This window comes from Microcebus murinus, chromosome 19 (assembly GCF_040939455.1).
Source record: "Microcebus murinus isolate Inina chromosome 19, M.murinus_Inina_mat1.0, whole genome shotgun sequence".
In the NCBI taxonomy this organism is placed as follows: domain Eukaryota; kingdom Metazoa; phylum Chordata; class Mammalia; order Primates; family Cheirogaleidae; genus Microcebus; species Microcebus murinus.
Window position 1 is genome coordinate 2,822,558 of NC_134122.1, and position 16,264 is coordinate 2,838,821.

The window sequence follows — 16,264 nt, forward strand, 5'->3', positions numbered from 1 at the left end:
TTCCATAGTGGCTACACCAATTTACATTGTCTCAGATAGTGTATGAGGCTTCCCCTTTCTCCACATTCTTGCTAGCATGTTATTTCCTGTTTTGTTTTGTTTTTAATTTAAAATATTTTTCTTTTTCTTTTTTTGTAAATTTTTTATTATTTTTTTCTTGTGTCATAGATGGCATCTTTCCTGTGTTTTTTTTTTTTTTTTTTTTTGAGACAGAGTCTCGCTTTGTTATCCAGGCTAGAGTGACTGCCGTGGCGTCAGCCTAGCTCACAGCAACCTCAAACTCCTGGGCTCGAGAGATCCTTCTGCCTCAGCCTCCCGAGTAGCTGGGACTACAGGCATGCGCCACCATGCCCGGCTAATTTTTTTTTAATATACATATCAGTTGGCCAATTAATTTCTTTCTATTTATAGTAGAGACGGGGTCTCGCTCTTGCTCAGGCTGGTTTTGAACTCCTGACCTTGAGCAATCCGCCCGCCTCGGCCTCCCAGAGAGCTAGGATTACAGGCGTGAGCCACCGCGTCCGGCTTTCCTGTGTTTTTGATAAAAGCTATTTTAACTGGGGTGAGATGATGTCTTATTGTGGTTTTAATTTGCATTTATCTTATGATTAGTGATGTTGAGCCATCTTTTTAAAAAATATACAACCAGAATCTGAGTGGATTTATGTCTTCTTTTGAGAAATGTCTATCCATTGCTCCAATGTCTATCCATTGCTCATTTTTAAATTGGATTATTTGGGTTTTTTGCTATTCAGTTGTTTGAGCTTCCTATATAATCTGGTGATTAATCCCTTGCCATATGGCTAGTTTAAAAATATTTTCTCTCATTCTGTAGGTTGTCTATTCACTTTGGGGTTTTTTTGTTTGTTTTTGTTGTTGTTGTTTTGTGAATATGGCAGTGAAGTTCCTTTAATCAAAGACAACTATGATAAATTCATTAACTATCAAAAGCTACATTTTACTAAAAACATTCTGTCTTGAGTGGCGCCGGGGACTACCACGACAGCGGGAGCGGCCCAGGGCTTGTCGCTCACCATACCGTCGGTAGAGGAGCTTTACCGCAACTACGGCATCCTAGCCGATGCCACGGAGCAAGTGGGCCAGCATAAAGATGCCTATCAAGTGATACTGGATGGTGTGAAGGGTGGTACTAAGGAAAAACAATTAGCGGCTCAGTTTATTCCGAAATTCTTTAAGCATTTTCCAGAATTGGCTGATTCTGCTATCAATGCACAGTTAGACCTCTGTGAGGATGAAGACGTCAAGCAATTCGATGTCAAGCAATTAAAGAGCTGCCTCAATTTGCCACTGGAGAAAATCTTCCCCGAGTGGCAGATATACTAACCCAACTTCTTTTTTTTTTTTTTTTTGCATTTTTCTGGAGTGGAGATTAACCCAACTTCTACAGACAGATGACTCTGCAGAATTTAACCTAGTGAACAATGCCCTGTTAAGTATATTTAAGATGGATGCAAAAGGGACGTTAGGTGGGTTGTTCAGCCAAATACTTCAAGGAGAGGACATCGTTAGAGAAAGAGCAATTAAATTCCTTTCTACAAAACTTAAAACTTTACCGGATGAAGTCTTAACAAAGGAAGTGGAGGAGCTTATACTAACAGAATCCAAAAAGGTCCTAGAAGATGTGACTGGTGAAGAATTTGTTCTGTTCATGAAGATACTGTCTGGGCTAAAAAGCTTACAGACAGTGAGTGGAAGACAGCAACTTGTAGAGTTGGTGGCTGAACAGGCTGATCTAGAGCAGACCTTCAATCCCTCAGATCCCGACTGTGTGGACAGGCTCTTACAGTGCACTCAGCAGGCAGTACCCCTCTTTTCTAAAAATGTCCATTCTACAAGGTTTGTGACTTATTTCTGTGAGCAGGTTCTCCCTAACCTCAGTACCTTAACTACCCCAGTGGAGGGTCTCGATATACAGTTGGAGGTATTGAAATTGTTGGCAGAGATGAGTTCATTTTGTGGTGACATGGAGAAGCTAGAAACAAATTTAAGGAAACTATTTGATAAGTTATTGGAATATATGCCCCTCCCTCCAGAAGAAGCAGAAAATGGTGAGAATGCTGGTAATGAAGAACCCAAGCTGCAGTTCAGTTATGTGGAATGTTTGTTGTACAGCTTTCACCAGTTGGGCCGAAAACTTCCAGATTTCTTAACAGCCAAACTGAATACAGAAAAGCTCAAAGATTTCAAAATCAGGCTGTAGTACTTTGCAAGTTTATATTAGACAACTTCGCTTGGCTCTCCAGGGTAAAACAGGTGAGGCCTTAAAAACAGAAGAGAACAAGATTAAAGTCGTTGCATTAAAAATAACAAATAATATCAATGTTTTAATCAAGGATCTCTTCCACATTCCTCCTTCTTATAAGAGCACAGTAACATTATCCTGGAAACCTGTACAGAAAGTTGAGATGGGGCAAAAGAGAGCCACTGAAGACACAACGTTGGGTTCACCTCCCAAGAAATCTCCAGCAGGACCAAAAAGGGATGCCAGGCAGATTTATAATCCTCCCAGTGGGAAGTATAGCAGCAATTTGAGCAACTTTAATTATGAGCAGAGAGGAGCCTTCAGGGGAAGTAGAGGTGGCCAAGGTTGGGGCGCACGAGGAAATCGTAGTCGGGGAAGACTCTACTGAATAAGACATCACATTCTTCAGCATTGTCATGAGCTTAATATACTTAAATACTACTACTCGATTGGATTGCCGGGGATGTCCCTTTAAACGGACTGCTGCCTTCAGCTAAAAACTTAATGTTCTTTATACCTTTGTATGTATGATCTACTTTTCTAACAGACCATGGTGTGTCCAAGGTAAACCACAGCCATATTTTTGGATGCTTGTTTTTACAATATCATCATTATTCAGACTTCGTATTGTGAATCTTTACTTCTAAACATCTTGATTCATTATTGAAAGCTGTTCAAGTTTTAAATGTAATGAAATTCAGTCTAGTTCTGATAACTGATAAAGATCATCAGTTTTGAAAGGTTACTGATTTTCCTCTCCCGTCTCTTAGTTTTTGCCCAATATATGGAGAAGAGTAACAGTCAATCTTAACCTTTTGTTTTGTTTTTTAATAAAGCTGCTAGGCAATGGTGCAGCATTCCCACCTACCTAGTGTCATAAAAGCTAAAACTTACCAAATCTTTCTTAAAATGTAGAAGTGACATTACATTTTTAGGAGGAAGTAAGTTGCTTTGCACTGCTTACTTAACTCTTTTCCATATATTGTGATACAAACTTCTGAATATGGGATCTTACTATTTGAATAGAAATGGGTATGTATAATATACATACATACATAGGCATATATGTGTGTGTATGTGTATATATATGCATGCTGTGAAACTTGACTACACAACATAAATCATTTTTCAAAATTCCAGGAACAGGTAGTCTTTGACACGGTGATTATCCTTTTGAGGCTGAATCCATTATTGACTTGTTATCTAGGTTTTTATTCCCAGTAGTGAGGGATTTTGAGTCAGTTGCACTTACATGATTATTGTTATTTAAAAGGAAAAATAAACAAAGGCTGCATTTTTAAAGATAAATTTGGAAATTGCTATTGGTGAAATACAGCCAAAATATTGAATCTAGTGTACATATAGGTTTCTACAGGATGAGATAGTATAATTTAGAATTTGGAGATTTAATAACCAGGGCTGTCCAGGAAAAGTGACTTGATAACATGGTACCAGTAAGTAAGGGATGCTCCTCTTGGTTTGCTTTTGCCACTTTCAAGATTTTAACTTCTCAGGTTATTAATCAAAATTATTGTATGTTAGCCAATAGAATCTTTAGTTTAAAACAACAGACGGGGGGTTTGTGGAGTGTTTAATGTCGTGGGCATTTTTAGTAGCATAGACCCTTTGCTCTGCAGTTGAATGTTTCATATATTTTTGTTCCACAGTTAATCTTCCCTTCCCTAAGTCTGCTATTCAAAGCAAATGCCTGAATGACATTTCTAGTAGTTTAATGTAGTTTTTGAGGAATAGTCTGTGATTCCAATGCAGGTGTCTTCATTACCGTTACCTCTACACTGGGGGAAAAGCAAAACCTCTTTGCTAATTACTTCATGTTTATGAGGAAAATATTTCTACAAGGCTAGAATGACACAGTGAGCAAAAAAAAAAAAAACTCGGTCAGCTTGGCTAATGGAGTGGTGGCAATAACCTCTAACATTCCAAGACTGTAAGCTGAACCTGTACTCCCTTGGAATCTGAACAGACACAGGAACACGGAATTGTCATTTGAAAACTGTGAGCAGCTAGTCTGGACCTCATAGATCCATCAGCCAGTGGCTAAAGCCATTTCAAGTACAGAAACTACATTGAGACTACAGCTATATAAATTTGAACAGTAAGTGTAATTTTTCCATTTTCTTTTTATATTTTTAAACTCAGAGCTAAGCAGAAGTGACTTTACTTTCTCTAGTTTGATACTAAGTTGTGTTCCTTCCCTCACCACCTCACTCTTCCCTTTCCTAAGGCAGTAGTTCAAAGTTAGGTTATTTTTGCTTACAAAATTTGAATGGAAACCTTTATGCCATAGATTTTTTTCTTTTGCAAGACACCTGTTTATCACTTTGTTTAAATGTAAATGTTTCCTTATGCTTTTGAAATAAATTTCCTTTTGTAATTTAAAATAATAATAATAATAATAATCTGTCTTTAAAAATGTTGAATCAGGCCCAGTGCAGTGGCTCACGCCTATAATCTTAGCACTCTGGGAGGCCGAGGCGGGTGGATTGCTCGAGGTCAGGAGTTCAAAACCAGCCTGAGCAAGAGCAAGACCCCATCTCTACTATAAATAGAAAGAAATTAATTGGCCAACTAATATATATAGAAAAAAAATTAGCCGGGCATGGTGGCGCATGCCTGTAGTCCCAGCTACTCGGGAGGCTGAGGCAGCAGGATTGCTTGAGCCCAGGAGTTTGAGGTTGCTGCGAGCTAGGCTGCTGCCACAGCACTCACTCTAGCCCGTGCAACAAAGCAAGACTCTGTCTCAAAAAAAAAAAAAAAAATGTTGAATCATATAATATATACAGTACATGCTGCTTTCCTTTTGGGATTTCACTATTACTTGACTCCTTCAGCCACTTTGTTGATTGTTTCCTTGGCTATGCAGAATCTTTTTAGCTTGATATAATCTCATTAGTATATTTTTGTTGCCTAGGCTTTTGAGATCTTACACAAAAACATCTTTGCTCAGACCAATGTCCTGGAACATTTCCACAATGTTTTCTTCTAGTAAATTCATAGTTTCAGGTCTTAGATTTTAAGTCCTTAATCCATTTTGATTTTTCTATACAGTGAGAGATAGAAGTCTAATTTCGTTCTTATTCCCCTGTTGTATTTTCTTGGCACTTTTGTAAAAAAAAAAAAATGAGTTCGTTGTAAATGTGTGGATTTATATCTGGATTCTGTATTCTGTTCTATTGGTTTATGTGTCTGCTTTTATGCTGGTACCATGCTGGTTTGGTTCCCATAGCTTTGCAGAATATTTTGAAGTCAGGTAATGTGATGCCTCCAGCTGTGTTCTTTTTGCTCAGAATTACTTTGGCTATTTGGGGGTCTTTTGTGGTTCTATATAACTTTTATGATTGTTCTATTTGTGTGAAGAATGTCATTGGTATTTTGACAGGAATTTCATTGCATCTGTAAATTGCTTTAGGTAGTGTTGTCATTTTAACAATGTTCATTCTTCCAATCCATGATCATGAAATATCTTTCCATTTTTTGTGTCTTCTTCAATTTCTTTCATCAGTGTTTTGTAGTTTTCCTTGTATAGATCTTTTACTACTTTGGTTAACTTGATTCTTAGGGATTTTATATTCTTTGTGACTATTATAAATGGATTGGTTTCTTTTTCTGATTATTCACTGTTAGCATATATATTATAAATGCTACTGATTTTTGTATGTTAATTTTTTATACTACAGCTTTACTGAATTTGTTTATCAGTTCTGACAGTTTTTTGATGGAGTCTTCAGGATTTTCTCAATAGAAGATCATATCAGCGACAAACAAGGCTAATTTGATTTCTTCCTCTACAGTTTGGATGTCCTTTATTTCCTTCTCTTGCCTAATTGCTCCATCCAGGATTATGTTGAATAAAAGTGATGAAAGTGGGCATCCTTTTCTTATTCCAGATCTTAGAGAAAAGGGTATCAATTTTTCCCTGTTCTGTGTGATGTTAGCTGTGGGTTTGTCATAACGGCCTTTATTATTTTGAGATATGTTCCTTCTATATCCAGTTTGTTGAGGGATTTTATCATAAAGAGATGTTGAATTTTATCAAATCGTTTTCTAGCATCTGTGAAATGATTGTATGTTTTTTGATCTTGATTCTGTTAATATGATATATCACATTTATTGATTTGCCTGTGTTGAACCATCTTTGCATCCCTGGGATGATCATACTTTATCATGGTGAATGATCTTTTTCTTGTGTTGTTGAATTCAGTTTGCTAGTACCATGTTTCCCCGAAAATAAGACCTACCCATAAAATAAGCCCTAGCAGGATTTCTAAGCATTTGCACAATATAAGCCCTATCCCAAGATAAAACCTAGTGATGGGCATGGCTACACAGCATATCTGCACAACCCATGCATTTCGTCATGGAGCAGTAAAGAAGACAAGCAGCCCTTCTCATCTGCCCCATGAGAGCTCTATTGCTCGACATGAGAGATTGGGGCCGATGGTTCTAAAGGAAATAGAGTCACAAGAAATTCAGGATGGAATTTGGGGTTTGGAGAGTTATGATGATGTTCCAGAAGATGACTTAACTATATTTGAATAAATGTAGATTGTTGTACCATACTTAAAAAAATAACACATCCCCTGAAAATAAGCCCTATGATGTCTTCTTAAGGAAAAATAAATATAAGACCCTGTCTTATTTTTGGGGAAATACGGTATTTTGTTGGGGATTTTTGCATCTATGTTCATCAGTCATATTGGCCTGTAGTTTTCTCTTTTTTTGTCATTATCTGGTTTTGGCATCAGGGTAATGCTGGCCTCATAAATACATTTGGAAGTATTCCCTACTCTTCAATTTTTTTTGAAGAGTTTGAGTAGAATTGGTATTAGTTCTTCTTTAAATGTTTGGTAGAATTTAGCAGTGAAGTCATTAGGTCCTGGGCTTTTATTTGATGGGAGACTTTTTATTATGGCTTTAGTTTCATTAATCATTATTGGTTTGTTGCAGTTTTATATTTATTCATGTTTCAATCTGAGTAGGTTGTATGTGTCCAGGAATTTATCCATTTCCTCTAGGTTTCCAATTTGTTGGCATATTGTTATCCATAATAGTCAGTAATGATTCTTTGTGTTTCTGTGGTGTCAGTTGTTATGTCTCCTTCTTCATTCTGATTTTATTTATTTGGGTCTTCTCTCTTTGTTTCTCAGTAGTGTAGCTAAACATTTGTAAATTATGTTTATCTTTTCAAAAAAATCTACTTTTTATTTTGTTGATATTCTGGGTTTTTTTTCTGTCTCAATTTCATTTATTTCTTCTCTGATCTTTATAATTTCTTTCCTTCTACTAATTTTGGGTTTTCGAGGTACATCATTAGGCTATTTATTTGAGGTCTTTCTATTTTTTTAATGTCTTTTTTTTTTTTTTTTTTTAGAGACAGGGTCTCAGTCTATCATCTAGGCTAGAATGCAATGGTGTGATCATAGCTCAGTGCAGCCTTGAACTCTTGCACTGAAGCAGTCCTCCTGCCCCAGTCTCTAGGTAGGACTAGGGTACATCCCTGTAGCTAGGACTACAGGCATGTGCATTCATGCCTGGCTAATTTTTCTGGTTTTTGTAGAGATGAGGTTTCACTATGTTGCCCAGGATGGTCCTGAACTCCCGACCTCAAGTGATCCTCCCAGCTTGTTCTCCCTAATTGCTGGGATTACAGGCATGAGCCACTGTGTCTAGCTTAGATTTACTTCTCATTTTCTTCATGGACCCATTGGTCATTCAGTAGAGTATTGTTTAATTTCTATGTGTTTGTGTAGTTTCCAAAGTTCTTCTTATTATTGGTTTCTAGTTTTATTTCATTGTGGTCAGAAAAGATACTTCATAAGATTTCTACTTTTGTGAATTTGTCGCCTTAGATATGGTCTGTGCTGGAGAATATTCCATGTACCGATGAAAATAATGTGTATTCTGCAGCAGTTGGGTGAAATGTTCTGTAAATGTCAGTTAGGCCTATTTAGTCTAGTGTGTAGTTTAACTCCAATGTTTCTTTGTTGATTTTTTTTTCTTTTCTTTTTTTCTTTTTTGAGTCACAGTCTTGCTCTGTTGCCTGGGCTAGAGTGCCGTGGCGTCAGCCTAGCTCACAGCAACGTCAAACTCCTGGGTTGAAGCAACCCTCCTGCCTCAGCCTCCTGAGTAGCTGAAACTACAGGTCCTTGCCATCACGCCTGGCTAATTTTTCTATTTTTAGTAGAGATGGGGTCTTGCTCTTGCTCAGGTTGGTCTCAAACTCCTGGGCTCAAGTTATCCACCTACCTCAGGTTCCCAAAGTGCTAGGATTACAGTATAAGATAAAGATGTCATTTGTGACAATAACAACATAAAGTGGTGAGAAAGAACTGTGTAGGAGTAAAGTTTTGTGTACTAATTGCAAGAGAGTGAATGTGTCCACTCAATTCATATGTTGAAATCTAATCCACAATTTGATGGTATTTAGTGGTAGGTAAGTTAGGATATAATTGGTCATGAAGGTGGAAGTGCCATGCATTGGATTGCTGTCCTCATAAAAGCTAGCTTGCTCTCTTTCCAACATGTAAAGATATAAGAAGTCAGCAGTCTGCAACCTGGAAGAGGGCCCTCTCCAGAACCTGACCATATCTCATTCTAATCTAAGATTTCCAGTTTCTAGAACTATGAAAAATAAATGTCTGTGGTTTATAAGCTATCCAATCGATGGTACTTTGTTATAGCAGCCCTAACTGACTCAGTATACAAATTAAGTTGGTATTAATTCAAACAAGATTGTTATAAATTAAAATATTAACTGTAATTCCCATGATAACCACTAATTAAAAATATGCAGTAAAAGAAATAAGAGGGGAATGAAAACAATACACTAGAAAAAAGTCAATTAGACACGAAAAAGGCAGTAATGGAAGAATTGAGGAGGAACAAGAAAGGTAAAAGGCTTATAGAAAACAAATAGCAAAATAGTAGAAGTAAGTTCTTTCTTAAGAGCAATTACATTAAATGCTAATGAATTAAATGCTCTAATCAAAAAGCAGATATTGGCAAAACGGATTTAAAAAACAGGACCCAATTATATATTGTTTACAAGAGATTCAATTTAGATCCAAAGACACAAATAGGTTGCATATGAAATAATGGAAAGATGTTCCATGCAAATAGTAACTAAAAGAGAACTGCGATGGCTATACTAACATCAAACAATGTAGACCTTAAGTCAAAAATGTTACAAGAGACAAAGAAGGACATTAGGTATTGATAAAAGGGTCTGTCTTAGTCTGGCTGCTATACCAGAATACCAGACTGAGTAATTTATAATGAACAGAAATTCATTGGCTCATGATTCTGGAGGCTAGGAAGTCCAAGATTAAGGAGCTGGCATCTGGTGGAGGTCGTCTTGTTGTGTCATCCCATTATGGAAGGCAGAGGGACAAAAGAAGGTAAGGAAGAGAGAGAGCAAGCAAAAGGGAGCTGAATTCATCCTTCTGTAACAAACCCACTCCCATGATAATAAACCCACTCCCACAATAATAGCATTAATCCATTCATAAAGGCAGTGCCCCCATGACCCAAACACCTCCCATTAGGCCCCACCTCCCAATGCTGTTGCATTGGTGATCATGTGTCCAACACAGGAACTTTGGCCAACACATTCAACCCTTTTGGCAAACCATAGCAGGATCAAACCATCAAAAAGACAGAACAATTAAATACACACCTAGGCCGGGCGCAGTGGCTCACGCCTGTAATCCTAGCACTCTGGGAGGCCGAGGTGGACGGATTGCTCGAGGTCAGGAGTTCGAAACCAGCCTGAGCAAGAGCGAGACCCCGTCTCTACTATAAATAGAAAGAAATTAATTGGCCAACTAATATATATAGAAAAAATTAGCCAGGCATGGTGGCACATGCCTGTAGTCCCAGCTACTCGGGAGGCTGAGGCAGTAGGATTGCTTGAGCCCAGGAGTTTGAGGTTGCTGTGAGCTAGGCTGATGCCACAGCACTCACTCTAGGCTGGGCAACAAAGCGAGACTCTGTCTCAAAAAAAAAAAAAAAAAATACACACCTAACAACGCAGCCCAAAAACATACGAGGCAAAAACTGACAGAACTGAAGGGACAAATAGATACTTATACAGTAATAATTGAAGACTTAAATATCTCACTTTTAATGATAGAACAACTAGATAGAAGATCAACAAGAAAAACACTATGAGCCAGCTAGACCTAACAGATATATATAGAACACTCTTCCTCACAACAGTGAAATATACATTATTCTTAAGTGCACATGGACATTCTCCAGGATAGACCATATATTAGACCATGAAACAAGTCTCAGTGAATTTTGAAAGATTGAAGCCATACAGTGTATCTTCTGTGACCACAATGGAATGAAACTAGAAATAAATAGAAGGAAAATTAGAAAATTTACAAATAATGGAAATTAAATGACACACTCTTAATCAATGGACCAAAGAAGAAATCATAAGGGAAATGACAAAATATTTTCAGATGAATGAAAACAAAAATACAGCATACTAAACCTTATGGGATACAGCAAAAGCAGTGCTCAGAGGGAAATTTATAGTTGTGAATGCCTATATTAAAAAAGATGAATATATCAAACAACTCTCAACCTTAAGGAATTATAAGAAGAGCAAACTAAATGTAGCAGATGGATGTAGCAGAAGGAAGGAAACAATAAAGATTAGAATAAAGGTTAATGAAATAGAGATAGAAAAATAATAGTGATAATAAACGGGTTTCCTGGCTGGGCGCTGTGGCTCACGCCTGTAATTCTAGCACTCTGGGAGGCCGAGGTGGGCAGATTGCTCAAGGTCAGGAGTTTGAAACCAGCCTGAGCAAGAGCGAGACTCCATCTCTACTATAAATAGAAAGAAATTAATTGGCCAACTAATATATATATAGAAAAAATTAGCCGGGCATGGTGGTGCATGCCTGTAGTCCCAGCTACTCGGGAGGCTGAGGCAGGAGGATTGCTTGAGCCCAGGAGTTTGAGGTTGCTGTGAGCTAGTCTGACGGCACGGCACTCACTCTAGCCTGGGCAACAAAGTGAGACTCTGTCTCAAAAAAATAAAATAAATAAAAATAAATGAGTTTCCTTTTAAATTCATTCTGCCAATATTTTCCTTTCATTTGGAGAGTTTAATTCATTTACATTTGATATAATTACTGATAAGAAAGGACTTACATCTGCTATTGTTGGATTTTTGAAAAGAGCAACAAAATTGACAAACCTTTATTTAGCTGGACTAAGAAAGAGAGAAGATATAAATTACTAAAATGACAAATGAAGTTGACATTACTACTAATTTTATAAAAGTATAAAGAATTATAATATAATTGTAACAAATTAGTAACCTAGATGAAATGGAAAATTTCAAGAAACAAACAAAATACCAAGCTGGCTCAAGAAGAAATAGAAAATCTAAACAGACCTATAACAGATAAAAAGAGTCAAAAACTTCCCAAGAAAGAAAAATCCAGAACTCAGTGGCTTCACTGATGATTTCTACCAAACATTTAAAAAAGAATTAACACTAAACTTTCTCAAACACTTCCAAAAAAAAAAGAAGATGAAGGAAAGAACACTTCCTAACTCAATCTATGAGGTCAGGATTGCCCTGATAACAAAGCCAAAGATATCACAAGAAAAGAAAACCACAGACCCGGCTGAGCATGTGGAGTGTGGGCAAGGGCAAGGGCAGGATACATAACCTAAACATTTGTACTCCCATAATATGCTAAAATTAATTAATTAAAAAAAACTACAGACTAATATCCCTTATAAATATAGGTGCAAAAACCCTCAACAAAATATTAGCAAACTGAATCCAGCAGTTTATGGAAAGGATTGTACATCATGACCAGTGAGATACATCCTAGAAATTCAATCATGGTTCAACACATGAAAATCAATTTAATACAGTACATTAATTGAATGAAGGACCAAAACCACATGATCATTTAGATTGATGCAGGGAAAAATCCTTTGACAAAATCTAACACCCTTTCATGATTAAAAAGACAAAATACTCAACAAACTAGGAATAAAAGGAAACTTCCTTAACATGATAAAGGGCATTTATGAAAAACTCACAGCTAACATCATATTTAAGATAAAGACTGAAAACTTTTCCCCCAAGATCAAGAACAAGACTAGAGGATACCTGTTATCATCACTTCGATTCAACATCTTACTGGAAATTTTAGAACAATTAGGTAATAAAAAGAAACAAATGTCATCCACATTGTAAAGGAAGATGCAAAACTATCTCTACTCACAGATGGCATGATCTGATATATAGAAAATCTCAAAGAACCCACAAAAAGTCAACTATTGGAGCTAATAAATTCAGCAAAATTGCACGATGCAAGATGAATATACAAAAATCAACTGTGTTTCTGTGTACTAGCTATGAACAACCTGAAAAAGAAATTAAGAAAACAATTCTATTTATCATCAAAAAGAATAAAAGACTTCGTAATAAATTTAACCAAGGAGGTACTACATTTGTACATTGACAACTAACATTGCTGAAGGAAATTAAAGAAGACCAGAATAAATAGAATGACATCCCATGTTCATGGACTGGAAGATTAATATTGTTAAAATGGCAATACTCCCTAGAATAATCTACAGCTTTAATGTAATCTGTATCAAAATCCTAACAGCCTCTTTTTTCTTTTTTTTTTTTGAGACAGAGTCTTACTCTGTTGCCTGGGCTAGAGTGCCATGGCGTTAGCCTGGCTCACAGCAACCTCAAACTCCTGGGCTCCAATGATCCTCCTGCCTCAGCCTCCTGAGTGGCTGGAACTACAGGCATGTGCCACCATGCCTGGCTAATTTTTTCTATATATTTTTAGTTTTCCATCCAATTTCTAATTTTTTAGTAGAGACGGGGCCTCACTCTTGCTCAGGCTGGTCTCGAACTCTTGAGCTCAAACGATCCGCCTGCCTCAGTCTCCCAGAGTGCTAGGATTACAGGGCGTGAGCCACTGCGCCCAGTCATCCCCAACAGCCTCTTTTGTAGAAATGGAAAACTAATCCTAAAATTCTAAAGGACCCTGAATAGCCAAGACAATCCCGAAAAAGAACAAAGTTGTAAGATTCACACTTCACAATTTCAAAACTTACTGCAAAGGTACATAATCAAAACAGTGTGGTACTGGCACAAAGATAAACTCATAGATCAATGGAATAGAAATAAGAGTCCAGAATAAACTCATATATCTATAGTCAATTCATTTTTGACAAGCGTGCCCACACCATTCTATGGGGAAAGAATATTCTTGTCAACAAATAGTGCTGGGAAAACTGGATATGGACATGCAAAAGAAGCAAATTGCACCTTTACCTCACACCATACATAAAAATTAACTCTAAATGGATTAAAGACCTAAAAATAAGAGCTAAAACTATAAAACTCTGAGAAGAAAACATAGGGGTAAATCTTCACGGCCTTGGATTAGACAATGGATTCTTAGATATAACACCAAGAGCAAAACAACAAAAGAAAAAATACATAAATTGAACCTCATGAAAATAAAAACTTTTGTGTTTCAAAGGCCATGATTAAGAAAGTGAAAAGATAATTAACCCACAGAATGAGAGAAAATATTTGCAAATTATATATCTGAACACAGTGGGTGCTCAGTAAATGTTTGTTGAATGAATAAATGAACAGGAAAGAGTTATCAACCTTACAAGGCAATATGTGAGAAGTACAAAGGCTACAGGAGCTCCGAGGAGACGCAAGCACATCCAGCTGGACTCTGAGGTCACGTGATAGTCCACACTGCCATTAACCAACCATACCGGCAGTTTAAGCAGGTCACCCGGGGTTCCAGCAACCTTGACTGGAAAAAAAAAAACAGCAGGGCTTCTAGATTATGAGGATCCTTCTCACTCTGAATTTTTTTAATGTTTAACCTAAAATCTTTGACACTTAAAGATTTTAATGAAAATGTCCATTCATCTGTTATATTTTTAAAATTATAAATGTAATACAGGTTTACTGCAAGATATTCCAACAACACACATAAAGTTTTTATAAAAAGGGAAAGGCCTCCCTCCCCTTCCCAGGCCACACCTCCACTCCTACCATCAGATGCTTGTTTTTTCTCTTTCCTTCCAGACGTTCCTCTTTGCATACAAACAAAAGTATGTATGTGTACATATACATAGTGTTTTTCTCAAAAATGAGATCTTATGGTGCACATTGTTCTGCAACTGGCTTTTATCACTTAGAAATATGCCTAGGACATTCTCCTATGCCAGAACCTGGCAGATCTAGCCCTCAAATGTACACACACACACACACACACACACACATGAATGTTCATTGCAGCATTGTTTGTGGTAGCTGGAAATTAAAGACAAACTCTGTGTTCATCCCTAATGAAATGGATAAATAAAATATAACAGATGCATATTTAGCATTAGAAACACTAAATGTACACCTAACAACATAGATGTCTATGAAAACAATGTGAAAAAGATATGAAAAGGGCATTAAAAGATAAGAAACAGAATGAGAACTATGGCACAATACCCTTGATGTAAATTAAAAACATGTACATACACAGAACACTATATATTTTACAAGTATACACATATTATATCCAATCCCTAATATACCAAAGCGCTAGACAGAGTAGGCACCTGTGGTAGAGTTCGGAGGGATAAGAGTGGGAATTGGGACCAAAATGGACAAAGTAAATAAAATACAATAATATTTAAATAAAAGCGGTCTTGCAGAGATCAGCGGCAACAGCATGCACAGATTTCCATAGAGGTGCCATAATTTACTGAATTCCTCTACCCATAGGCATTGAGATTCTCCAGTCTCTCATGAGTATGGCCTGTGGGGGGTTCAAATAGACTCAGTTTTAGTGGCTCTGCTGATTATTAGCTACTTGCCCTTGGACAAGTTACTTAATACCTCTCAGCCTCAGTTCCTCTCTTGCGAAACAGGAATAATGACATCTGTTTTCTTGAGATCATGTTTATAAACTGCTGAGCATGGCGTCTGGCACACAGCCCAAGCCAGCGAGCGGTTCTCATGCTCACGAGAGACTTGCAGGAGACGAGCCCACAGGATGGGGAGCCCCACCGGCAGGGGCCAGGTCAATCTTGCTCATCCCTGTACCCGGCCAGCACCTGGCACACTATATACACCCTTAGTGACCGTTTCTTCAGTGGGTGTGGTTTTTGTCAGCAGTTTCAGGGTAATTCATCTTCTGTGGCATCTAATGGCGTGATCGGGTTCCAGCCACCTACTCTGTATTTCTTTAGTAGTGGCTGTAAATCACTGCTTTTCACACAGTGTGGTATGAGTGTCTAAACTTCATGCCCTTGATTTATGGTTTATGTGAGGGCCAGAGATAGGGGGACTCCTCTGCCCTCACCCCCCAAGAGAACAAAAACTCAAAGATGTCGTCTCACAGATAATGAGTCAAAAACAGCAGCTCCTCTGCATAGCAAGATCTGTAAGAGGCCATCACGGGGCTCACTCCTGTGTGACCCTGAACAAGTCACACGAACACTTCATGCTCAATTTAGTCTTCTGCCAAATGCGGATAAGACCACCTGCACCCTTCTACTGTACAGTGTTTTAAAAACTAAGTTAGATAACGACGTAGCACCTCGAAAAGAATAAAATTATATAATTAGTAAATTATTTAGGGAATGCAGTTATTAGTAACCTGTGTTTGGGGAGGGAGTTCAGGTGAAAGACTGAGTCGAATCTTCAGGGACAGTATTTTTCCTGTTCTGGCCACGCTGGCGCTTTGTGCTAATTGCCTGTGGGGGGAGGGGATGCCCCCTTGGGCTGGGCAGACCCAGCCCGAGCGAGCCAGGCTTCCAGGCAAGGACCCAGCGCTCCTCCGAGGGCCGGGACCAGCCCCGGGGTTAAAAGCTGCGCTCCCTGCAGCCTTCCCGGTTCCGCGCCTGCCCTCCTGGACGCGCCAGCGCGACGATGCAGGGGGAATCCAGAAGCCA

At 38.0% G+C, this 16,264-nt stretch overlaps 1 protein-coding gene and 1 pseudogene across 2 annotated transcripts in view; both read left to right on the forward strand.

Moving 5' to 3' along the window:
* Nucleotides 1-16,264, forward strand: part of ZNF75A (zinc finger protein 75A) — a 60,834-nt gene that overhangs the window by 16,125 nt on the left and 28,445 nt on the right. Inside the window, exon 9 of one of the 2 annotated variants that reach the window (XM_075995016.1) lies at nt 4,248-4,580. The exons of the other annotated variant lie outside the window; for it this stretch is intronic. Within the exon in view, the coding sequence (XP_075851131.1) occupies nt 4,248-4,291 (44 nt within the window). The 3' untranslated portion in view covers nt 4,292-4,580. Of the gene's footprint in view, nt 1-4,247; nt 4,581-16,264 lie in introns of those variants that run through there. 2 annotated transcript variants of the gene reach the window in all.
* On the forward strand, nt 1,390-4,203 carry LOC105859691 (apoptosis inhibitor 5 pseudogene; annotated as a pseudogene).